A 27768-nucleotide genomic window follows, 5' to 3' on the forward strand; every position below is an offset into this window, starting at 1 on the left:
ATTTGGTAAAGGTTGTGATGCATTGTGTCAAGGTGTGTTTATGTGTGGGCCAAGAGAAAAATGTTTTGTGGTTTCTGTGGGTCATTTAATCAACATTTCAACTATAACTATATTTTACTATATTACTATCACTTAAAAGCCTTGCACACATGCATCCGTCAGTGCCAATAGACCAATATATTCTATTATATCTCATTTAATATAATAATGAAATTTATTGATTCGATGAACAAATTTATCCATGATGCAAAATTTGTCTCACTAGTGCACCATAATCCATGTATTTATGCCTTATACTCTTGAATTCAAACTATCTAAACTTCTTTAATAAAAAATATAGCATTTAATTATTTATTATTTGTTTATTAATACTATACTTTCCTTTTTACTATACTATTTTTAGGCTTAAGTATTTAAATTTAATTTAAAATTGGTAAATATGATTCATTAACCTTATATATGTCAAACAATGTGGTCGCACATCTTAAGTGAGTGTAGACGACTTAAACTTTTGTTGATGTTACAAATGACTTGTATGTACTCGTTGAAACCCTTTACTCATCTCACTTCTTTCCCAAATCAATTTGGAGTTCACCAAAGTCCAAAACAAAAAAACAAAAAAATCAAAATTTCTTGTTTATGCAAAATAGGCGAATATGATGAACAAATTCAATTTATCAACTTCCTCGCAACTTTATGAATATGAAAACTTTGTTACAAAGAGTGAGTCTACCGGTAAAAATCATCTCCATTTATAAAAATAAATGGAAGATGCAATTTGGAGAGAGATAGAGACATAAAATAGGTAATGAGTCCTACTATTAAGTGGATCCCACCATCATTAATTATTTTTTTACTTTTTTGTTTGTATTTATCTCTTCAAATGTTAGAAATGGAGAGGATGATAAATGGAGAGATCTTAACTCGAGTCTACTGATTCATTGTCAAATTCATATGAGAAAGGGTTTTTTTACACAAGTGTTGCACTTAAAATTACAAGTGAGAAGAAGTAAGTCCTTAAAATTGATGAACAAAATCGTAAAATTTCAGTCATATTCAAAATATTCTTCACATGAAATGGGGACTAAAAAGTATCATGAAAGGGAAGAAAACGAAATTGTTGTATTTGATGTCGTGTTGAGTTAATTTGATAAATCAAAATGTACTTTAAAAAGTTCAGTTTCATCTCTTAACTTATACCGAAAGTTTAATTTGGTCCCTTAATCTATGTCGAAAGTTTAATTTGATCCCATAATTTATCTATAAAATTCTCTTCAAAAAAATTTATCTATAAAATTTAGTCTAGTCCGTAATCCAAAAAAGTTGGATATGACAGCATAATCTAATCAAAACTAAACTAAAGCATAGCATAGCCCTATCAAAACTAGATTTAAGGAGAATGTTAACCAGTGTTTTTAGAACATTGATTAAGTTATAGCAGTAAATATATATTAAAAAGTTCTGTAATTATTTCCTTAATCCTTAAACAAACTTCTAAACTAAAGCATAGCATAGCCCTATCAAAACTAGATTTAAGGAGAATGTTAACTAGTGTTTTTAGAACATTGATTAAGATATTAAAAGCAGTAAATTTATATTAAAAAGCTCTGTAATTATTTCTTTAATCGTTAAACAAACTTTAGGACACTCGTTAGCAAGACTATATATTTAAAACAGTACATTCTCCGATTACTATTATAATCAAAAATTCACTTTTAAGATTCATTTAATAAATTGTGTATGTGGTGTATAAATAGACCACATAAATTATTTATTGAATGGACTTTAAAAGTTGATTTTTACTTATAATAATGACTGGTGTTGTATAAAATATAACATGAACTTGAATACATATAACTTAAAATTGAATTATGAAATATATTTGAAAATAGACCATGACGCAAAACAGAACAATAATAAATCTCGTAATAGCTTTGAGTTGTGCAATAGCCTGACTTTTCATTAGTAGTCGTAGTTTTTTTTTTATCACATTATTCTTTTTAATCATCACTTACATGAGGTAATCCCTCCGTTTTAAAATAAATGTGGTTTAAAGATGGGACATTTTTTTTTTGGTACAAGAAGTGACATTTTTACTATAATAATCTTGTTAACTATTGGTGCATTTCTTAAATTTATTGGAAGTTGTGTGCATAATAACTATAAGATGTTATAATAATCTTGTTAACTATTAGTGCATTTCTTAAATCTATTGGAAGTTGTGTGCATAATAACTATAAGATGTCACATCACATGTGTTCAAATAAGCCGACTATATTTTAAATACAAAATTGTCCACTAAACAGTAATTATGAACCATCCTACTAGACTTTTGTATAATGTCAAACCATCTCCATAGCTTTACCCCAAAACAAAAGCTTGCACCTTTATAGTACAAAACATTCGAAGATCAGGACTATACATAAAATTAGAGTCCTTATACATGGACCATCTTAAATGGCATACACCCTTTGACACCCATACACAATTGTGACATGTGACAAAAACATTGAAAGAAGAGATGAGAGGGGTGATGATGTGATGTAAAAGTACTAAAATACCCCTGATAGATGGGGTGTACATGAGAGGTGTATGAAAAAGGGTGTCTACCTATCTTTTTCCTAAAATTAAGAGTAAAGATTCAATTTTTTCCTCTATTTTTGACTCAAATCCTAGTTTTTCTAATAGATGGATAGGAAATGAATATTTGTAAAATAATGTATATATGTATATTATTACATTACATGATTAGGTATGGTGCTATTTTTGTTTGAATTGAAAAGGTTCCTGTATTATGAAAGATATTTTCAGTAACATACATCTATGTTTCATTCATAACGCTGCATTTGGTTTACACTAGCAAATATCATTTTCCAATATCCGAAACTGATTAAGTTTCCTTTGTATGCAATGATTCTAATTTTCTACGTATAGAGTTTGTAGATGCACCTTCTTCACCCTGTCAATTACTTCAAAATCTCTCAAGCTTCTTTGAATTTGATTGCATTAGGCACCTCTCAAACATGGCTACATCCTAACCTTATGAATGAAGGCAAGTGCTTGTTGACCCTTCTTCGATTTCATCAAAGTTTTATTCTCATTTGGTGACAAAGTAGTCTCACATTGAGGTTGGATATAGCTTCTCTATAAAACCTCCCAAATATCTTGAGAATCTAGCAAGGCTTTCATGCAAGAAATCAATTATCATAAATCCCTATCGTAGGACGAGGCAATTGAAGAAAAATCAAGTCATTGCTAGCCATCTCTCAACTCTCAAAAGTGTTTTTCTCCACGCTCTAGATGTCATAATTTACTAGAGGTAGAGGAAAAATGTGTAGGAAATAAGATTTCTATTTTTTCCACACATGATACATCAGTGTAGTAGATCCTCTTTTTGCACTATAATTAGAGTGTGTCTTCGCCTATTACTTACTCATAATTTCTCTACTCCATGTTTAGTTCCTTATTTCAAGGAAGGAACTAAACGCTAATAGGCAATTTACACATGATAAATAATCATCAATTTACAAGATTAATAGGCAATTTATGTTGGGATAAGTTGCTTAATTTTGTGGAAAAAAGATTGTGGAAATTTTATTCAACTGATATGAGTGATACACTTGATACATTTTCTCAATGCAATACATAACTTATATACACAAATCAAAACTCCTAACTAACCATGGTTACTTGACCACCAAGTAAACCATATGGTGAGTTAATCTTTAAGTAACTAACTCATCCTTATCCAACTAACTTCTAACTAGTAACAAACTAATAATAAGAGTCTTGTGCTAATGTAAAGTATATGCATCATTACAATTATACACTAGATTACTACACTAATACATTCTCTGTGATGATCCTTTGTACCTCTGAATCCTTTTCACCTCTAGATCCTTTGTAACTCTGGATCCTCTTTACCTTTGGATCCTCTGCACCTCTAGATCTTTTGTACCTCTAGAATGAATTCCATCAAGTCCAAACACTCCTCCTAATTCATACTAGTGAGCCTCGTCATCTACATAAGCTTTTTCAATTCATCAAACCTTGCCTTCTTCAATAGTTTGGTGAAAATGTCAACAAGTTGCATCTTAGTATTGCAATACTCCAATTCTTCAAACCATTTTTTACTATTTGAAGTCACTATGAAATCAAGAATAATTTTGTAAATTTTGATTAAAGTGGGTGTAAATCACTAAAGAGAGTTATATGAATGTTTTTCTTCTTTGTTTTTGTTTATGAGCAGGCCCGGTCATTGGCATGTGCAAGGTGAGCTACGGTATCAGGCCTCGCAATCTTAGGGGCCTAATTTTTTTTTTTAATATAGCACTCAAAAGTGTTAGATATATATAATAAAATATAAAAAATCAATAGACAACTTGGAATAGTTTAGTGGTAAAATAGAACGCACTTGAGTCATCGGTCTTGATGTTCAATCCCGAGCATTTGTGTGAATTTGAACCAAATATAAAAGTCTCAATTACATACACAACTACTAGGCCATTACAATTTAAAATGCATTTCAAAGTTATCTATGAACGTAGAAAACTACTATATATCTTGAATTTTTTGTCATCTATTTCCATTGACAATGCAAATTAAATCCGTTAAATAATTAGTATTTTTTCTATTGTTTTAAGTTTAATCATGCATGCTAGTAGTAATTTGCTACTATTTTTTGCGATATTAGTATTAGTTTGTCACTATTTAGATAACAAAGACATTTTATTTAAGCAACAACAACCAATATACTTAAGACTCATTTTGCACTAAACAAAGTGATGATTCTTTTTATGTGTTTGGTGTTTCTTTTTATTATGAAATATGAACCCAAATTTTAATATTAAAACAATTAGTTGTTAGTAAAGTTCAACACGAGTTAGTTAGTCCTTCCCATACAAACTTACTTTAGCTTAATAAGAATGACTATTTTTTATCTAGAAGTCCTAGCTCAACTGGCAAAATGCCGAAATTGTTAGGCCGGATGCCATGACCGGGGTTCGAACCCCGGTACCTCCACTTGTGTGTGTGAGTTTATAATGGCTTTGCCATTTCGTCTATCTACCAAAAAAAAAAGAATGACTATTTCTTATGTTATTTAAAACTTAAATAGATGATTACTATTACTTTTTTTGAAGGAAGATGATTACTATTGCATAAAAAATCTTGTTTTTTCATAGGGGCCCATTTTTAATATTTGAACATGGCCTCTGATTTTACCGGAACGGCCCTGTTTATGAGTCAACTTGTGTTGTGTGTGTTTTTTTTTTTTTGTGTGTGTTTTTTAATGTTTATAATGTATTTATAATTAAGTAGGTATAAACTAGCAAATGAGTACAAATTAACAAACATTTTTAATGAAAATTATAAAACTAACCTTCAAGTAACTAGTTTTAAATAAAAAATAATTGATTTTATAATTAGACGTGCAATCTGCTGTTTAAAATAAAATAAGTAGGGAATGAAGATCAAGTTAACCCAAACAAAATCCAGCATAGATTCTTGATTACTATGTATTGTGGTCCTTCCTCTTTTAACTCATACACCGCACCGCATATATTATGTGTCATTTGGAGCAGTGGTGCTTTCATCGTGACATAAGAATGTATATTTATTAATATTAAAAAAATCATAGTAATTATGTGCTTCTTTCAAAAAAAAAAAGTAATTATGTGCTAAACTTTTGGTAATTTATTTTTAAAAAAAACTCGGGATCTCATTCAAAGTTCAACTGATGGTTGACTAATCTTAATCCACTAACAAGGTCAGTGGCGGATCTTGAATTTTTTTTTCGGGGGTGCCAAATATTTGAAGAATATATATTAAACAGTTTCAAAAAATGTACAACGTTGTTAACTGTTGTGGTGGTAACATCACTTATCACTTGTTTGATGCTCGGGGATGCTGGTTCGAATCACACCAGGACCTTTTTTTATTGAATAAAAATCACACCAGGACCTTTTTTGATTGAATAAAATAAGAAAAATACGCTAAGAATTATAAAAAGGAGGGAGCAGGGTTCGAACGCGCGACGTTTAATACAATGAGAGACAGCACGACCACTGCAGCGAGAACGTATCAGTTGATATAACATGTATAATATGAAATTTATATAGAAACTGGGGGGTGCAGTGGCACCTTGGGGTCTCCAAAGAGATCCGCCCCTAATTCAGTTGAAGGTAGAGCTTGTGAATCATATCATTTTGGTTTTTATAAAAATTGATATGATATTAAAAACTGACCACTAACAAGGTTCATTTAGTGTATTATTTATGTATATAAAGTTTTTATAACAGGCCACATGGCACTTTGTCAGTTTCACGTTTTTTTTTAATATCAAATTAATAGAGGGGCCAATAATAACAATTTTATTTACAAAATACTTTAAAAAAAAATGTGTCTGGACTAATACAAAAAAGTAGTGAAAGTGCAGAGAGCAATGACATATTTAAACTCATCTATTATTATTATGAATTTATGACTTAAAATAGAGATCATAATTAAGAAATGGTTAGGAAATATTTGTGTAATGCTAGTTATAAAAGAAGCAGCTAGCAAATGAAAAAGGATCCTTGTGGTCATATGTGATTTGGACTCATCAACTACTTCCGTATGCTTTTGTCAAAAAAAAAACTACTTCCGTATGCTTGCACTATATATATAACTGATGATAGTAAGAAGAATGTCATCAATCATCAATCATCATCCATTAAATTATCAGGACAAAATGAAGACTCTCCAATATGTCTTTCTACTCTCTTCACTCTTTGCATTCCAAGCCTTGCTGTTTGTTTCTACTGCCACAGAAGCTAGATGCTTGCTGTTGCAGACTATGTCACTAGGTAAATTCTTTACTTATAGCTTATAACTTATATGTGCATGCACTTTGTACCTAGTCAGTACTCCCTCCAATTCAAATAAAATTCTTTTAAAGCTTTTTCGCCGCACATATTCAAAACAAAATAAATGAACAAAGTGTAATAATCTTTTAAAATTATTCTTATTAGTTATTGGGTTGTATAGTATAATATAATATAATTAGTTGGACGTAAAATTGAAAAATTAATTAATTGATTGTCTTGAAAATATAATATAACGAAATGGTTGAATTTAAGTGGTTAATGAATTTTATTTTAAATAATTCAAAAGAACACGAATTTAAAATTTTAAATAAAATAATCATTGATCAAGCTATACTTATATCCATTCGAACTCAAAAAGATATCCTTTTTCACCTCATGTAACTGAAAAAATATTCCATTATTCCAATCACATAAATATATTGTTTAGAAAAAGAAAAGCATATCACAATGTCAGTTTGTCATACTAGTTATTAATATATTTTCACAAATATTTATACAACTAGACGTGATTTGATGTATATGTAAAATGGTTAGACCGAAAATACATAGAGAAAACTATTGAGTCAATATAGCATCGTCTATGCTTAAAAAACCAGTTATACTATATATAGCGAACAAATCATCAAGAATCTATCACGAAACACCAACTAACCAATGAATAGTAAACTTTTGACGGAATTCAGGGGGGTTTTGGGAGAAAATGCAAAGTCAAAGTAAAGTGTTGACCAAAGATACACTGTCGGGATGAATTCGTGAGCTTTCTATTCGCGAGCAATAGCATTTTTTTCAAAAAAAAAAAAAAAAAATTAGCATCGTTTTAATATGCATAACAACATATCAATTATATCTAACACACGAAATTGAATGCACCTGTTGGTTTGAGCAGAAAGAAATGGGGGAAGACATCATGCACCACCACCACCTCCGCACCATTCGCCGGGACCAGTTCAGAAACTGAATTCTCCTCCCACTCCCGCCGCAGACGCTCTGAGACATCATCGACACTCACCACCACCTCCTCCCCAATATAATCCTGGGCCAACTCCAGGGCTCTTAACTGTGCCAGCAACTTCTGGAAACCCAACAGCTCAGATACATATTTTGTACCAGAATTCTCCTCCTAATCTCTTTGCAGCTTCAGCCTGAATATTATTGATCAAGCCTTTATGCTTGTATGTACTTATGTGATTAATGTATGTTTTACTCTACCTAGCTTAATTAGCAAAACTACTTTCAATTTATTTTGGTCAGGATACATATTATATGGGGTTTGATTAGTGGCATTTATATATATTATATGAGGTCATGCTTTAAGGTATATAGAACAGCTTCCCTGTAAATTAAACATATGTACGTGTTGTGTTTGGTCATATATAAATATTGATTGGAGTTGATGAGTGCTACTTAGTTGATGTTCCTCTAATCCAATAGCTAGTATTTTGCAAATTAACAAACTATGTTTATATTTTACCAACAATATAAAAAATATAATAACTATATATTCTTATCTTTTTTAATAACACTAATAATATAACATTTTTTAAAAACAAATTTATTTAAGGGTATAACTGAAATAATGAAAAATCTAGCCCAAACAAATTCTTGTATTCTCTTTACATAATATTGTTATAGATTTGATAAAATTACATCTACGGTTCTTGAATTTTGACAATTTTATTCGGATCGGTCCTTTAAATAAATAAAAAGATCCAAAATAACTATTTATGTTACATTTTATTTGCAAGGTTGTTTTTTAAACAAATTTTGTGAAAAATACCATGTATGATATTTCAATATTGAGATAACTCACATAGACATGACAAATTCCTTTAGCTCGGGACAGTGCAAGGTCCGGGGTTCAAACCCCAAACACCACGAAAGAAAAAAAATCCTTTTCCTTTCTCCCTTAACCTCTTTAAATCTAAATTCCAAATTAAAAAAAAAAATCATAGAACCATAGAACTAAAGTACCTATTGTTTCTAAAAAATGTCTTCATTAAGAATGATGGTTCGAATTCACGAGCTCAATACAATGAAGAAGTCGTCTCTAGTGTAAGGCATGCTAAATAAACATATGAATGTCATTCATAAAAAGACTAAGTGCAATTTTGAATTTATGCTTCATGTGTGTTAATGTTGATACTGACCGAAACATATTTAAAAATATATGTTGGAAGAGGTCAACGACTTCCAAATGAATATCCTCCGCAGTTGCGCGTAGGAAATACTTGGTTTACCCAAAAAAAACTATTGTATCCAATAATCTATGTCGTGACTAGTTCTTACTTTTCTTTAGAGGTCGTTATTTATTTTGTTATTTGATACTCCCATCTCCTTAGGGGTGGGAACAGGCCAGGCCGTCCAACAGGGGCCTACGGCCTAGCCTATTTAAAGCCTAGCTCAGCCCAGCTCGTTTATTAACAAGGTCAGGCTCAAGCTTTTTATAAGGCCTATTTAATTAAACAGGTCAGGCTAAGGCTTGCAAAAAAGCCTATTAAGCCCATCAGGCCGACCTATTAAGCTTTTCATATATAACATATCTTCCATTATTGATATTTTTAAAGTTTTTTTTTCCATAAACACAAGCCTTCATATGATTGGTTATTTAGTAGCTGATATATTGGTGTGATTAGACCTTCGTAAGAATTCATTATTTAGTAGCAAACATATTTGTGGGCTTTAGGCCTAAATAAGTTTTGTCCTATTTAGGAGTAGGCTTACACGTGTTGCTAGGCCTTAGGATAAAATAGGCTTTTAAATAGGCTTTCAGGCTTCATCGGGCCTTTAAAAAGGTCAGGCTCAGGCCTCGAAAATGAGCCTATGACGGGTAATAGGCCAGGCTCAGGCCTATAATTTTTGAAGTAGGTCAGGCTTAGGCCTTACAAAGCTCGGCCCGGCCTAGACCATTTCCACCCCTACATCTCCTCAATAATTGACTTATTTGTAAAACTAATTTGTCCTAAAATAACTACTACAGTTGTCCCTATATGTATGACTTCGTTGATCAATACACAAAAATTAAGAAAAATAGTTATCAAATTCGATTTGTCAATAATTTAAATTCTCTTTCTTAAATTATCCTTCAATTTTGCTTAAAAACATATGAGAAGAGGAAATTCTATTATTAATAGTGACATCTAATATACATACTATTGGGAATTTCCCCTTTATGAATTTGAGTTGCCTCGTGTTGACTTTGAAGAGGTGGATTTAGTTCCACATTGAATAGATAAGACTCTTAATAAGAGTTTATAAAGAGGAGGCAATCCTTACAAGTCAGTTTTGTAAGGATGAGTTAGACCCTAAAATTACAACATCGTATCGGAGTCTATCCTGGATCTATTGTTTGGATTCTCAATTTTTACACGCTTCAAGCCCATTGGGGCCAAGCGTGAGGGGCGTGTAGGAAATTCCGTCTTTATTGCAGTTCGTCCCTACATCTGAGTTGCCTCGTGTTGGCTTTGATGGAATGAATTTAGTTTCATATTGGAGTTTTTTGTAAGGATGAGTTAGACCTCAAAATTACAACATCGTATCGGAGTCTATCCTAGATCTATCGTTTGGATTCTCAATTCTTACACGCTTCAAGCCCATTGGGGCCAAGCGTGAGGGGCGTGTACGTAATTTTGTCTTTATTGCAGTTCGTCCCTACATCTGAGTTGCCTCGTGTTGGCTTTAAGGGAATGGATTTAGTTTCATATCAGATAAATATGACTCTTGATAAGAGTTTACAAATAGGAGGCACTCCTCATCTAACATGTTGGTTTTGTAAGGATTAGTTAGGCCCTAAAATTACAACACATACATTTCATAATCAACAAAATGAGAAGTACAGATGTTCATTCTTCACTGTTTTTTATACCATTCTCAAGAAATTAACATGTTGCATTCCTTCATAATTTGATAATTTTTGTGCAATAATTTAGTCAAATTATTTTAATTGCATTTAAAAATAATATTCAATTTCTTTTTAAGCCAAAAGAAAAAATATCCTTTATTATAAAAGCTAGACTTGGTTAGTAAACATGTTGCCCTAATTTGCCCTAATCCCTAGCATTTTTCCCTCCTAAACATGCTAATCTAATCTCACCCGTTGATTTGATCTCTGACAGGGCCGCAAGTGCACGGCTATGTCGGTTTTAGTATAAAAAGTATCGTATCCACAGAGACCAATTTAACAAGTACCGCTTCTTGTTGTTTTTATGTTTATCTAAGGCGAAATCAAAATATTTTGGAATTTGCACGGAATAAAAAGGGTTTAATTAATTAATGGACGAGTAGAGACCAAAACGAAGGTTTCCGTCGACTTCCGTCACTCACGTAAATTATTGCGCTAATTAAATGGTAACGAGAGAATTAAAGCTGCTTGTAGAATTTATCGAACAAGAGACAATGTTTGCTTTCGCAACACGTTGTCGGAATTTCTAGACACGTAATAACCTACTTTCGTAGCGTATAATTACAGGCCTAAAAATTCCTTTTTCTAAATTCAATAAACTCTTAATTAAAAGAAAAGAATTGCTTTCGCTTTAACCTTTTCTATTAAAAACTTGATATTTTTCTAAGTCGAATATCGTTTTCGCTCTTTCGATGCGTAAACGATATCTCGGTATCTCTACTTTCGTAGTAGATTTTTAACAATTACAAAACAGAATTTTTCAAAACAATTGTTTAAATTCTCGTTACACTAAACGAAGCGCGTAATTTACATGAGTTCCGTCGGTACGACGGAGCCTCGTTTTGGACTCAAATGGGACTACTCGCGCATAATAATATTAAGCACACAAACTGTTAATTGATTCATGCTAAAAAGGAATGAATAATACCTGTTAAAATTTGGCCACTTTAATTGAGTATAAATCCATCCTTTTCGATGCAAACTGCTATGTAAGGAATCGTACTGCAAAACTTAAGCGAATATTGACATGATAAACAAGAAGCAAAAAAAAAGAAGCAGCTGCTGCCAGAAACAATTCAAAGCAATTTGATCTTGACAACAGTAAAGCCACGCAGCAATTTATATATATGTATATATGAGGAACACGGCAATCAAAAGCAACAATATTAATTAACAATTGAAATCAAAGTAGTGCAGCAATCAAGGAATTGATTTCGTAACAGTAACTTGTAAATAAAGGGAATGGCAACAATGGTAATGGAAATATATAATATGGTTATGGAATTATATAATATATAGTAGCAGCAATAAAAAGAGAATAATACGAATTGGAATTGAATATTGGAATTAAAATAGAAAAAGGCATCAATAAGTGAATCGAAACAAAGTAGCAGCTATGTGGTGGCTAACATGAATTCAAAATGGAAGAAGGGTTCTGAAACTAGTTACGGCAGCTAGGGTTTCTGAAAACATAAAATTGCACGATAGACAAAAGGTTTCTAAATACTGAAAACTAGAGCTGAATGGTAAAACTATAGCTAAAAACGTGACAGCCCTTTCTCATCAGCTGCCCCCTCCTTTTATAGCTCTGAAATTGCAACCAAATCATCTTTTCTTGAGCCTAAAGTTGTGGAGAGTGGATTTGGATTGAGTTGAAATTTTCTGCAGATAAAAACTGAGCCTGAAGTGTGACTCTTTCCTGACTGATCTCACTTGAGCATGACATCAGCATGATGACATTAATGGTAATGGGCTGACCATCATTGACTGGTTCAAGTTGCTCTTTTCACCTCCTTCTTGGTTCTTTTATCTTTGACACCCCTATTACCTGAAACATAACAAAAAACTAGCCAAAAGATATGCAAAACACAATGAACGACCCTAAAATAAATAAAAATTAAACTATTTATACAATGTATTTTGCGTGTTATCAAACTCCCCCACACTTGAACCATTGCTTGTCCTCAAGCAAAAAGCAAGGGACGACAACAACATACTTCAGAAAAAAAAAAACAGAATGAACCAAAAATCAATTGCATTTTTTTATGTTCAAGGCTTTGTTCTCAAGATGCACTTATCACAACCTAAACACTTTTTCAAGGATCACATCAACCCTACAACAGTTTCTAGTGAGTGTGTGTGTGTGTGGAGTCCAACTTTTTATTGCGCCTGTGTAAGAGTTATTATGAGGAAAACAGGTTCTAACTTCAACAGTAAAGTAACCGAGAAAAGTCCTTTCTTCATTTCGTATAAGAGAGATGAGAATTAGTTAGAATTAAACTGACAATTTAAGCACTTGGGGGCTTGCAGATTGCTTAGGGGATACCATTTTCTCATAGGAAGTCCGCGAGGGGGTATCCTTTCCTCCTAGATTCCATGATCACCCTAAGTAGTGCTGCAATTTTTAATCATCTTCACGTAGGAAGTCAGCGAGGGGGTATCCTTTCCTCCATGTGTTGATGAATTACTTCCTCTTTTGAGGGATTTATAGAACTTAAGCTCAATTTAGGGAGTCACCACCACATTTAGGAAGTCAGAGAGAGAGTGTCCTTTCCTCCACATGTTGGTGCCATTCTCCCGCCCCATTTTAGTTTAACAATTTATAACAATAAAGCACATTATTTCCCACACAAACTTATACTACTTTTACTCTGAAGACTTTTAAGGGTCTAAGTTACCATTGAAGTTAGAACGTGCTCCTTAAAATACCAACCTACACAATTACTCAAAGACTGCAACTTTGTGCTTTTCTCAAAAAGAGAATTTTCACATTGAAACATGATATGAGTTTAGTGAAACTTAAAAAGGGAAAGGGTGTTTACATGCATAAAGTCATCATCGAACTCAGCCTTAAATTTATTTTTATTATTACTTTTTTTTATTTTTGAAATTTTATTGGTTCATAAAATGGGAGAATTAGACAACAAAGCAAAAAACTACACATTTTATTGACTCGATAATTAAGACTTACACTGTTAAGGTGGGAAATTCCTCCCCCACACTTAAAACTGACATTGACCTCAATGGAAATAAATAAAAATAAAAATAAAAGAAAAGGAAAGACACTACCTAGCAGATCAATCGTCATCTGGGGGCATCCCATGATGCTGAATCATCCATATATCCTTGCCAAAATTTTTCTTCTTTTGCCTTTGGGACATGCCACCTATCCTTGCCAACTCTAACTGATCTTTTTATTTCTTAAACAAAAAATAAACATAAAAATAAGGTCAATAAATAAAAACTGTGGGTTGCCTCCCACGCAGCGCTTCATTTAACGTCGGTAGCTCGACGCCTTACTCAGCTTTCAGGGTTTTGTTAAGGCGTATTGAACGCCTTTCTCAACATCCTCTCCAGAGGTGTAATGTTTTAACCTCTGGCCATTCACAGTAAATGGGCCGGTGGATTCACTCCACACTTCGACTGCGCCAGACGGTATAACTTTTTTCACTTGAAATGGCCCGGACCAACGAGAACGGAGCTTCCCAGGGAATAATTTCAACCTGGAGTTAAACAGTAATACAAGCTCCCCCTCCTTAAATTCTCTCCTGATTATACGCCTATCATGCCATTTTTTTGTTCTTTCTTTGTAAATCTTGGCATTCTCGTAGGCGTCTAATCTCAGCTCTTCTAACTCATTCAACTCCAATACCCTTTTTCCCCCAGCGGCTTTGTAATCCATGTTAAGGGCTTTAATAGCCCAATAGGCTTTATGCTCAAGTTCCACCGGAAGATGGCAAGACTTCCCATAGACTAGTTTGAAAGGTGTAGTCCCAATAGGCGTCTTGTAGGCAGTTCTATAAGCCCAGAGTGCATCATCAAGCTTGGCGGCCCAATCCTTCGTAGAAGTTGAGACAGTTTTCTCAAGGATGGACTTAATTTCTCGGTTAGAGACTTCCACTTGGCCGCTTGTTTGTGGATGATACGGGGTTGCGACTCTGTGCTTCACTCCATACTTCTGAAGCAAATTTTCAAATTGCCTCGAGATGAAGTGAGATCCACCATCACTTATGACCAACCTTGGGACTACGAATCTAGGGAAGATTATTTTCTTAAACATTTTAATCACAACTCGTGTATCATTGGAAGGAGAGGCGATGGCCTCGATCCATTTTGACACATAGTCCACTGCGACGAGTATGTATTGGTTTCCCATGGAGGATGGGAAGGGTCCCATGAAGTCAATGCCCCACACATCGAAGATTTCGACCTCTAGGATGTTCTTAAGTGGCATCTCATGCCTTTTGGAGATGTTACCGGTGCGCTGGCACTGATCACATCTCGCAACGAACGCGTGGACATCCTTAAAGATATTAGGCCAGTAGAGTCCTGCTTGGAGGATCTTGTAAGCCGTTTTGGACGTGCTGGCGTGCCCACCATAGGGGGACGCATGACAATGGGTAAGGACACTCTCGACCTCTTCCTCTGGAATGCAACGACGAAAAATACCGTCTGCGCCTCGCTTGAAAAGGAGGGGCTCATCCCAGTAATATTGCTTTAGATCATTGAAGAACTTTTTCTTCCGCTGATAGTCCATGTCCGGGGGTAGGACCCCAGCGGCAAGGTAGTTGACAAAGTCAGCATACCAGGGTGCCACAGTCTTTACGAACGCTATCAGCCTATCATCAGGGAAAGAGTCATCTAAAGGTAACTCCTCTCGCTTGAGGTCACTCAACCTAGACAAATGGTCTGCTACCACATTCTCTGTTCCTTTTTTATCACGAATCTCAAGATCAAACTCTTGTAGTAGGAGAATCCATCTAATCAACCTAGGCTTTGCGTCTTTCTTACTCAGCAGATACCTTATGGCGGCATGGTCAGTGTAGACAATAATTTTCGAACCTACCAAGTAAGATCGAAATTTGTCAATAGCATAGACAATGGCCAGAAGCTCTTTCTCAGTAGTAGCATAATTTATTTGAGCTTCATCTAAGGTTCTGCTGGCGTAATAGATCGCATGCATCTTTTTATCCTTCCGTTGTCCTAAAACAGCACCTACTGCATAGTCGCTCGCATCGCACATAATCTCAAAGGGAAGACTCCAATCTGGAGGTTGCATTATAGGTGCGGAGATTAGTGCTTGCTTGAGCTTGTGGAAAGACTCAAGGCATTGTTCATCAAAGATGAACTCTGCGTCCTTCATGAGCAAGCCTGTAAGAGGCTTAGTCATCTTAGAGAAATCCTTAATGAAACGCCGGTAAAAACCAGCGTGACCTAGAAAGCTTCGGACTTCTTTCACTGTGGTGGGAGGTGTTAGCCTCTCAATCACTTCGATCTTTGCTCTGTCAACCTCTATTCCTCGTTTTGACACTACGTGTCCGAGGACTATGCCTTCCTTTACCATGAAATGGCATTTTTCCCAGTTCAGCACTAGGTTGACTTTTACACATCTTTCCAGAACTTTGTCCAAATTACTTAGACAACCCTCAAAGCTTGGCCCCCATACTGAGAAGTCATCCATGAAGACTTCCATAATGTCCTCTAGGAAATCTCCAAAGATTGCCATCATGCATCTCTGAAAGGTGGCGGGCGCATTGCATAGCCCGAAAGGCATTCGCCGATAGGCAAATGTTCCATAAGGGCATGTGAAGGTCGTCTTTTCTTGGTCACTCGGGTGGATAGGGATCTGAAAGAATCCCGAGTAACCATCAAGATAGCAAAAATGGGAATGCTTAGCTAGGCGCTCAAGCATTTGGTCTATGAATGGGAGAGGGAAGTGGTCTTTCCTTGTGGCCTTGTTCAGTTTCCTGTAGTCTATACACATACGCCATCCAATGGTTGTACGTGTGGCCACAGACTCTCCCTTCTCATTCTTCACCACTGTCATCCCTCCTTTCTTTGGTACTACATGAACTGAACTCACCCACTTGCTGTCAGAGATGGGGTATATCACCCCTGCATCCAGAAGCTTCAGTACTTCTTTTTTAACAACCTCACTCATGTTCGGGTTCAGCCTTCTTTGATGTTCTCTAGAGGGTTTGTAGTCCTCTTCAAGTAAAATTTTATGCATACAAATTGAAGGGCTAATACCTTTGAGGTCATCAATTGAGTACCCTATAGCTTCCGGGTATTTTCTTAATACAACAAGTAATTTCTCAGTTTCAGTCTCTCCTAAGTCGGCACTCACAATGACTGGTCGGTTAGGTCCTAGAAATTCATACCTAAGGTTTTTAGGTAACTCTTTCATTTCGACTTTTGGCTGCTCTAGAGTTGGAGCGGGAAGAAGGGCGATGCATTCATTTTGATAAACCGGATTTACATCCAATTCTTCTTGATGGGGACTTGCCTCTTCTACCTCAGTTTCAGTCAAGGAAACGTCTATTCCGTCAGTGGGAGGTGGTCTTGACGCATGCTCCTTAATGCATTCATCAATTATATCAACTAAGCAAGCCGTGTCATTAATGGAAGGGTTTTTCATGAATTTAGACAAGATGAACTCAATCTTTTCATCCCCGACCTCAAAGGTAAGTTTTCCTTTCTTTTCATCCCCGGCAGCGGCGCCAAAAACTTGACAGGGCCGCAAGTGCACGGCTATGTCGGTTTTAGTATAAAAAGTATCGTATCCACAGAGACCAATTTAACAAGTACCGCTTCTTGTTGTTTTTATGTTTATCTAAGGCGAAATCAAAATATTTTGGAATTTGCACGGAATAAAAAGGGTTTAATTAATTAATGGACGAGTAGAGACCAAAACGAAGGTTTCCGTCGACTTCCGTCACTCACGTAAATTATTGCGCTAATTAAATGGTAACGAGAGAATTAAAGCTGCTTGTAGAATTTATCGAACAAGAGACAATGTTTGCTTTCGCAACACGTTGTCGGAATTTCTAGACACGTAATAACCTACTTTCGTAGCGTATAATTACAGGCCTAAAAATTCCTTTTTCTAAATTCAATAAACTCTTAATTAAAAGAAAAGAATTGCTTTCGCTTTAACCTTTTCTATTAAAAACTTGATATTTTTCTAAGTCGAATATCGTTTTCGCTCTTTCGATGCGTAAACGATATCTCGGTATCTCTACTTTCGTAGTAGATTTTTAACAATTACAAAACAGAATTTTTCAAAACAATTGTTTAAATTCTCGTTACACTAAACGAAGCGCGTAATTTACATGAGTTCCGTCGGTACGACGGAGCCTCGTTTTGGACTCAAATGGGACTACTCGCGCATAATAATATTAAGCACACAAACTGTTAATTGATTCATGCTAAAAAGGAATGAATAATACCTGTTAAAATTTGGCCACTTTAATTGAGTATAAATCCATCCTTTTCGATGCAAACTGCTATGTAAGGAATCGTACTGCAAAACTTAAGCGAATATTGACATGATAAACAAGAAGCAAAAAAAAAGAAGCAGCTGCTGCCAGAAACAATTCAAAGCAATTTGATCTTGACAACAGTAAAGCCACGCAGCAATTTATATATATGTATATATGAGGAACACGGCAATCAAAAGCAACAATATTAATTAACAATTGAAATCAAAGTAGTGCAGCAATCAAGGAATTGATTTCGTAACAGTAACTTGTAAATAAAGGGAATGGCAACAATGGTAATGGAAATATATAATATGGTTATGGAATTATATAATATATAGTAGCAGCAATAAAAAGAGAATAATACGAATTGGAATTGAATATTGGAATTAAAATAGAAAAAGGCATCAATAAGTGAATCGAAACAAAGTAGCAGCTATGTGGTGGCTAACATGAATTCAAAATGGAAGAAGGGTTCTGAAACTAGTTACGGCAGCTAGGGTTTCTGAAAACATAAAATTGCACGATAGACAAAAGGTTTCTAAATACTGAAAACTAGAGCTGAATGGTAAAACTATAGCTAAAAACGTGACAGCCCTTTCTCATCAGCTGCCCCCTCCTTTTATAGCTCTGAAATTGCAACCAAATCATCTTTTCTTGAGCCTAAAGTTGTGGAGAGTGGATTTGGATTGAGTTGAAATTTTCTGCAGATAAAAACTGAGCCTGAAGTGTGACTCTTTCCTGACTGATCTCACTTGAGCATGACATCAGCATGATGACATTAATGGTAATGGGCTGACCATCATTGACTGGTTCAAGTTGCTCTTTTCACCTCCTTCTTGGTTCTTTTATCTTTGACACCCCTATTACCTGAAACATAACAAAAAACTAGCCAAAAGATATGCAAAACACAATGAACGACCCTAAAATAAATAAAAATTAAACTATTTATACAATGTATTTTGCGTGTTATCAATCTCTAATCTCAAACTCCTCATTTTCTCTCATATAACTTAGTTAATGCTAATTGAAAACGAATAACACACTTTTAATGCAATTGAAAACGAATAACACAATTTTAATGACAATTGAAAACGTAGTTAATGCCGCTAATCTAATCTCACCCGTTGATTCGATCTCTATTCTCAAACTCCTCATTTTCTCTCATATAACTTAGTTAATGCTAATTGAAAACGAATAACACACTTTTAATGCAATTGAAAACAAATAACACACTTTTAATGACAATTGAAAACGTAGTTAATGCCAATTCGATTAGCAACCCCCTACAAACTTTTAAACCATATCCTCTCCTCATGTTAACTTAAGAAACTTTCAATATTAACGACTGCATTCCCATTATCCTCTCCTGCCATCATTTTTACGTGAAAACAGTTTAGACTTAACAATGGAAAGTGATGCACAAACTCACTTAGCCTTGCACTGCTTGAAGGGTACAAATAACACAGCAAAATCTAACTATGTTTCATCTCCTTTCTTGATCTCTTATGTTTTGTTTCATATATATTTTTCAACTTGCACTAATTTCTTTGAATCTTTGATCTTTTTCAGCTCCATTAGATCCAAATCCTATAACTGATTTGGACAAGTTTGCTAACAAATTGCGAGTTCAATATAAAACTCTTCGACTTGAGTTCCGTGTAACAGATGTGAATGCAAGATTACTAATACTGTGTTTTTATTGATGCGACATTTCAAATTAAAAGTTCATTTGATCATTTTTCTCACTTACTAATTTCAGATATATATATATATATATATATATATATATATATATATATATATATATATGTTTTACATGGTGCACTTATGTTGCCAAAAACCGTTGTCTCTGATTTTGGTGCATCACTAGGTGATTACGCAACTTTTATCGACCCTAACAACAACCAGGACGTGTTGTGGATCCTCCTCTTTTTATTCCTTCTATGAAATTTGAAATTGAGAAAACTATCATGCCAGCCTTTGCATATGAAGGTGTTCCGGTCACAAGTGAAATCCTCTCATTCCATCATGATGAGAGTAATTTTCAAATATGGTGGGAGAAGGATTTGACTGGATTTGATGTCACTTCTGGATTTATGGTATAATGTTTTTGTATGACATTGCTTTTTTTGGGTCATTTCTATTACAAGATATAAAAAATTGTTTTCAACGTAGTAATTTTTTTGCAGATGCGTATTTACCAGGGCCTGTGTGATTTAACTATCGGGAAAAAGACCACTTCATTGACAATGATTGATGATTGTGGAAACAAGTGGAATTGCATCACTGTATTTGGAACCAGGCCACATCACCACATCAAGCTTGGTGGAGGATGGAAAAGAATGGTACAGGCGCGCAAACTTGAGGAAGGTGTCATGGTTAAAGTTGGGTTTCCACATGCTGGCATGAACGACAGCATCTACATTCAAGTAAATCGCCCAACTGTCGTGAGAGTTTGATGTCTGCAGTGCAATTGATGGAGTGCAGTTTTTAGGGTTTATATTTTTAGATCCATTTTGATGTTTTTGAATTTTCTTTACATTTTAATGCAATTTATGGTTTTATCTTTCCATTTTAATATGCTCTCTTTTGATTTCAATGAAATTAAAAGTTTTATCTTTTCAGTTTAATGTGCTCTCTTTTATTTTCAATGCAATTTATGGTTTTAAAATGTTTCTTCGTTTGACTATTGAGCTTAAATGTAATTTATGGATGATTGTTTACGAGCAATTAATATTGTACCATAATCCTTCATGTAACCAAAATCATGGTTTTAAAATATTTCTTCGTTCGACTATTGAGCTTAAATGCAATTTATGGATGATTGTTTACCAGCAATTAATATTTTACCATAATCCTTCATGGAGCCAAAATCATGGTTTTAAAATGTTTCTTCATTTGACTATGGAGCTTAAATGCAAGTATGGATGATTGTTTACCAGTAACACACAAATTATCCAAATCATTGCACAATTTATGGATGTGCTTGATTGTGGTGAATGTGTTTGATTATAGTTTAACATGTTAATGGATAATGGTAACTTAAATATCAATTGTTAAAGAATATGGGTCTTCAACTCTAATAAACTCGTGCGATAGCACGAGTCAAGAGTCTAATATTAAATAAAATAGAGACACAAAGACTAGGGAAACATTAGACCTGACGAGGTACAACTCAAATGGGAATATAGTGCGATAAATCACAATTTATTGGACCAACCCTAATCGAATCCTAACAAATAAGCATTCCACACGTATCTAAACAAAAAAAAACATTTCACACAAGCGCAATCCAGTGAACCCACGTAGGGGTCCGAAACCATATTAAAAAAAGAAGTGAAGAATGAACATCTGCAAACCCAACTAGGGTTCAAAGCTACCGAATGGACGTCCACCAACACGGAATCCAGATTCACGTACCAACAACTTCCTGACAAGCATAAATATTTTCTTGAGCATAATTTGTTCTCAACTAATACATAATATGAACTGTGAAGAAAAAAACTATTAATCAATATTCATCAATACTTATTATTTTAATCATACATAAAAATTACAACATTCATCTATTTATTTTTTTATCTTTCACAAATTACAACATTTTAAAAATTACACAAAAACCAAATAACAACTTACACCCTTTAAAATAAAAAATAAACAAAAATATATTTAAAAGAATTAAAAGACAAATCTACTTGGTTCAAATCTTTTACTATGAAATATATTTGGATTTTTCTTTATACGTCATTTTGAAAAAAAAAATATCTTAAATTATATGTCTCTTTACAATACCAATAAAACATTAATGTTATTTTTCTTATTATCTCCTTAATTATTTATTACTCTCTCTTCTTTCAATTCTTTCATTTATAGTTCTAATGTCATTTAATTACCATACAAAATTAATTACATTTCTTAATACGTGTGAAATGTTTAATACATCATATAATTTAGGACAGAGAGAGTATTTTAAAGTAGGGTTAAATATGTTTTTGGTCCCCATAAATATACCAATTTTTTGTTTTAGTCCCTTTAAAATTTTCGTTCAACTTTTTGTCCCTATAAAATTTTCCATTTTCACATTTGGTCCCTCTTTTAAAGTAAACTCATATGTAGAATACATATTTTTGAATAAAATTTTGTAGAAAAATTTATAATATTATAAGAATCTCTCCAAAAAAATTAGAATTTTTTAACAAAACATGAATTTAATATGAATTTTTATATGTTTGACGGTTAAAAATTCATAATTAATTTATGTTTTGTTAAAAAATTCAAATTTTTTTACAATATTCTACTCATTTCTGCACAATTTCATTAAAAAATACAAAAATTAACTTAAAAATAGGGACCAAAAGTAGTGATTGAAAATTTTATAGGGACTAAAAGATGAAGAAAAATTTTAAAGGGACTAAAACGAAAAGTTGGTATATTTATAGGGATTAAAAACATATGGAAAATGTTAACTTGTGCCCTGAAGGCACAAGATAAGGAACCCAACATAGCAACTTTTTGTTGAAATGTGTGCATTCAATTGAATTTTTGAGTTTACAATAAATAGAATGCACAAAATTCGAAGGAATATTTCTACTTTTGGGTTCCTTATCTTGTATCCTTAAGACACAAGTTAACAAGACCCAAAACATATTTAACCCTTTAAAGTGAGAGTCCATGATGTAAAACTTAGTGGTACGAGCTTAATTTATAATTTCAAGTGACACGGTTCAAATTCTATTAAAGACAATTTTTTTTTTTGAGGTAAGACAATTGAAATTGAAAATTTTACCTTAATTAATAAATTTCTCCTTTTTCTCAATTTTTTTAAAAGTCAAAGTTTTGAATATTAATAATTTTTGAATATCAATAATTTCTTTGCTAAAAAATTTATGTTTAATTTATTACCAAATTATTTTTTTTAAAAGTCAAAGTTTTGAATATTAATAATTTTTTTGCTAAAAAAATTATGTTTAATTTATTACCAAAAAAAATTAGGTATATTGAATTAAAGGACTCATCCAAAAAATTATCAACAAAAATAGTTTTCAGTTTTATATCGACAACGGAAATTAATCTCACACTCGTATGTTTGAAATAAGGTGAGATTTAGTATGGGAAAGGGAAGTTCTTTCCCATCATGGGAAAGTTGAAGGACAGCCATAGATTTAATACTTATTTATTTGGATGGCCCAGATTTATGACTTGGTAAGGGAAGTAACTTTTTGATGGGTATTGTGAACCAATAATTTCAACCCCACCAAAATCATTAAATAACAATTCATTAAATAACTACAGTTTCTCTCTCTCAGCCATTGTTTTTTGTCATTGCTTAGCACCGCCACCACTAACGGTGGGTCTTTTCTTCAATTGCTCTTGCTCAAGCATCTCTTGAATAACAATGTTTCTCAGCTAGTGTGCCAATATCCAATTTTATGCAGCATTTCTGATTTCAATTGCAATTTGCATACTCATCCTCTTCTAGGCAAACACTCATGGGTTTCTCCTAGATCCAATTCTTCAACAATTGTTTATTACCCAACACAATTTCCTGTTTTCCAGTTTTAGTTGTAACAGCTTGAATGAGTCTTCTAAGATTTTTTTTTTCTTTATCATGATATAGGCTAAGAAAGAAATTCCTATTGACTCACTTGCAAATATTATCAAAGTGAAATTCATCAAGACAATACTTGATTGGTGCTTTAATCTTTTTATTAAGCATGTAAATTGTTCAATTTACAAATAAAATTTCATTCTTTAAATTTTGTGAAGAAAATATGACATGGATAGATACAAAAGAAGCTGAATGAAGGAACGAACGAAGCACACCACCCATCACCAATGACTTGGAATCAAAAGGAAAATATTGCATCAATTTAGCGTAACCTTTTAAAAAATAAAATAAAAATCTCCAACATTTTTTTTTTAGCAAGAGCAAGTGAAAGAAAGTTAGACTATGAGTAGCGGTGGTGATGGAAGGAAGATCACTGGAAGTATTGGCTGATACTAGTTAAGAGAGAGAAATAGTACTCCATTGGTTTTTTAATTGTTTTTAGATTACTTTAAAATAAACAGTGTTGTATTCACAACCTGCAGCAACTGCCACCTGCCTGGAAAAAGGGGACTTTCCCATGGTGGGAAAGAACTCCCCATTCCCAGGCTAAATGCCACCTTGAAATAATGTTGGTTAGTTTTTGGTAAAAAATAAAATAAAAATAAAAACAATAGTGTTGGATAGTTGGTGGGGCACGCCTGCCTGCCTGCCTGCCTGCAAAATAATTGGTGAGACAGAGAATCTGATGAGAGAGATGCTGTAATGAGTGCCTCCAAACAAACTCGAATTGTTAATATCTTATCTAATCAGATATTTAATTCTTTGAATGTGGATGGATTGTCTTCATAATCATAGTATATATATATGGAATCTGTTTTGCTATCCAAAAAAGAATATATAGTACTGTACAATCTATTTCAGACAAATATTCTCTTTCCTTCTTACAAAATATAATAAGAATAATAAGAATAATAATAGTTCTTACTTATAGAGTGAGTGAGTGAGTAAACAACAGAAGGAGCGGCCATGGACACTCTCCAGACACTTTCTTTTGGTGCTTTCTCTCTTTTCTTCTTCTTCTTCCTCTTCCTATTCCGTTTCCGTACAACAATTACTCACAAACTTCCCCATGTACCAGGTAGGTATCATTCATTTCTTTCTTTGTATAATAAATTAAATTAAATTAAATTGTTGAATGAAAGTGGTTTTTTTGGTACTTTGTGTTGTGCAGCGGTTCCAGGTTTACCAGTGATTGGAAATCTTCTTCAACTAAAAGAGAAGAAACCTCACAAAACATTCACAAACATGGCTCACAAATATGGACCTATTTTTTCCATCAAAGCTGGTGCTTCCACCATCATTGTTCTCAACACTGCTCAACTTGCCAAACAGGTTCGTTCATTACAATCATTCTAATTCATTCATTCATTCATTTATTATTATCCACTAATTAACCATATATATAGCCCTTCATCAAACAATTTTCTTTATTATTATTATTATTTTAACTAAAACCTTGCTTGCTTGTTGAGAATTGTAGATATGTTCTGGATGTTGCGGTTTCTTGTGCATATATAAATTATATAATGGTCTAATGCCCTTGTTCTTTTGTTTGCACCGGTATTGGTTGACCTAAATCATAGATAGCCTCTATCTCTAATGCACTTTTTAGATAAACAACAACTTAATTAAACACCGCTTATATTTTCATATAAGTTATAAATTGTTTTCATAAGCTATTCTTCTGGATGGAAAGCTTATCGAAATAAGTTGAAAACAACTTATGGACATGTTATATGTTATTTGCATATGTTAAGAGTCTCACATGGGACTCTTAAAAGCATAAACTCTCTCAAAAACTTTCACAAGTGTTTATCCCAGTAAATAACTCAACCCAAACAGACCCCAAGTCATTTTTAATAGGATGCCATTTGAATCCTATGTTCGATTTTAGTTGAGAACATTGACATACGGCTTTATATTATTCATTTGTTTCTCTGTTTTTAGACTAATTAGTACGAGGAGGCAGGGGAAATGACATCGAGTGTTCATCACTTCACTGCTGTCCATGAAATTATAGTATTTATTTTTAGTTAATTGGATTCTAATATTTTGCAATTATTTCAGGCAATGGTGACAAGATTTCCATCGATTTCAACAAGAAAGCTATCAACTGCACTGACGATTCTGACTTCTAATAAATGTATGGTTGCTACAAGCGACTACAATGATTTTCACAAAATGGTCAAAAAACATATTCTTGCAAATGTTCTTGGAGTCAATGCACAGGTTGGTTACAATTACTTCATGCTTATCTCACAAGTATTTCAGTAAATATATTAGAACACACACAATTTGTCTCTCTTTTATGGTTTGGATGAAAAGTGTCTCTGAAGTGTATTTTTCATTTTTCAGAAGCGACACCGTTTCCACAGAGAAGTCATGATGGAAAACATGTTCAGGCAGTTTAGTGAACATGCAAAGTCCCGCCCCGATTCAGCTGTTGATTTTAGGAAAATATTTGTGTCTGAACTATTTGCACTAGCACTAAAGCAAGTGAGTCTTCCCCTTCTAAAATAAAATTAAAAAGAATTTGCTGAGAATAGAATAACACAACATAATATACAAAACTTCAACCTCACCGATTATTTGCAGGCTCTGGGAAGTGATGTTGAATCCATTTACGTGGAGGAGTTCGCGAGTACATTATCAAGAGAAGACTTATATAACATCCTAGTGGTTGAATTTATGGAGGGTGCAATTGAGGTGGATTGGCGAGATTTCTTTCCATACCTGAAATGGATTCCAAATAAGAGTGTGGAAATGAAAATTCAGAAAGTGGATCTCGGAAGAAAATATGTCATGAAGGCATTGATTAATGAGCAGAAGAAGCGGTTAGCTTCAGGGAAGGTAGGTTTTTTCTTGTTTACAGCTTCAAATCTCTGCAGAAACCATGGTAGAGTTACCCTAACTTGGCTGTTTGGGATGTAACAGGAAGTAAATTGTTTTTACGACTACCTGATATCAGAAGCTAAAGATGTGACTGAAGAACAAATGACCATGCTGCTCTGGGAGCCAATTATTGAGACATCTGATACTACCTTAGTTACAACAGAATGGGCTATGTATGAACTTGCCAAAGACAAAAATCGTCAGGTTGATAGTTTTACTTTGCCTTTGGCCAACTCTTAGAACTTAGCTCGGGTCAATCTCAACCCTAAAAATTAGTTTTTGTGCTGATGGTTTTCCCCAACTTATAACTATTGTTCATGATATATCATTATTTAATGTGAGACTAACAACACTAAGCAACCATCTACCGGTTGGTTCATTTGGTGGTTTCTTCTTTCGTTCCATTGTTAACACTTTGTCACTGGTTACATCTTTATATGGCAGGACCGTCTGTATGAGGAGATCCTAAATGTATGTGGACATGAAAAGGTTACAGACGACCAATTATCTAAGCTACCTTACTTGGGGGCTGTATTCCATGAAACATTGAGGAAGCATAGTCCAGTTCCGATTGTCCCACTAAGATATGTTCATGAGGATACCGAATTGGGAGGATATCATATTCCTGCTGGAAGCGAGGTCACTCTATTTATCCTTGGATAAAATCTACTATCTTATTGTCTATATGATTCATTGATTGATTTCCATTTTATGTTTTACAGATCGCAATAAATATATACGGATGTAACATGGATAGCGACAAATGGGAAAATCCTCAAGAATGGATTCCAGAGAGATTTCTTGATGAGAAATATGACTCCTCTGATTTGTACAAGACTATGGCCTTTGGAGGAGGGAAGAGGATATGCGCAGGCTCTCTTCAGGCTATGTTGATAGCTTGCACGGCTATTGGCAGATTTGTACAGGAATTTGAGTGGGAGCTGGGACAAGGGGAGGAAGAGAATGTGGATACTATGGGCCTTACCACCCACAGGCTTCATCCCCTGCTTGTAAAACTCAAGCCAAGAAACCATTTTAAGTAGTAGTGGTAACTTAGCTGGTGAATTTAGTGGTTGTAGCATTGCTACATATTTACTAAGTGCACCTTATATTATATCAAATCTAAGACATAAACAACTTTGAAAAATAAAGTTTGGTATAATAGAAGTATAAGAAGAGTTTTATTAAGTTTGTTGTATTGTCTGTAGTTTTTCAATCATTGCATGAAAAATCAGAAAATTG

At 33.8% G+C, this 27768-nt stretch overlaps 3 protein-coding genes across 3 annotated transcripts; all 3 read left to right on the top strand.

Annotated features, from left to right (window-relative positions):
• Positions 1-6680: 6680 nt before the first annotated feature.
• LOC146951609 (uncharacterized) lies at positions 6681-8267 on the top strand. Its single transcript, XM_085747625.1, has 2 exons — positions 6681-6845; positions 7753-8267. Exons 1-2 carry the CDS (start codon positions 6686-6688, stop codon positions 8010-8012), a joined length of 420 nt encoding a protein of 139 aa, XP_085603751.1. The 5' UTR covers positions 6681-6685; the 3' UTR covers positions 8013-8267.
• An 11164-nt stretch (positions 8268-19431) lies between these two features.
• Positions 19432-20485, top strand: LOC146951610 (uncharacterized). The gene is made up of 4 exons (XM_085748759.1): positions 19432-19477; positions 19596-19718; positions 20004-20125; positions 20216-20485. Exons 1-4 carry the CDS (start codon positions 19432-19434, stop codon positions 20483-20485), a joined length of 561 nt encoding a protein of 186 aa, XP_085604885.1.
• Positions 20486-24479: 3994 nt separating this feature from the next.
• GA3 (GA requiring 3) lies at positions 24480-27714 on the top strand. Its single transcript, XM_085747619.1, has 8 exons — positions 24480-24712; positions 24806-24966; positions 25702-25863; positions 25990-26130; positions 26230-26484; positions 26569-26730; positions 26971-27165; positions 27249-27714. Exons 1-8 carry the CDS (start codon positions 24601-24603, stop codon positions 27567-27569), a joined length of 1509 nt encoding a protein of 502 aa, XP_085603745.1. The 5' UTR covers positions 24480-24600; the 3' UTR covers positions 27570-27714.
• The last annotated feature ends 54 nt before the right edge of the window (positions 27715-27768 follow it).

Source organism: Medicago sativa, chromosome 2 (genome assembly GCF_051527215.1).
Source record: "Medicago sativa cultivar Bolivia chromosome 2, Bolivia_mono, whole genome shotgun sequence".
In the NCBI taxonomy this organism is placed as follows: domain Eukaryota; kingdom Viridiplantae; phylum Streptophyta; class Magnoliopsida; order Fabales; family Fabaceae; genus Medicago; species Medicago sativa.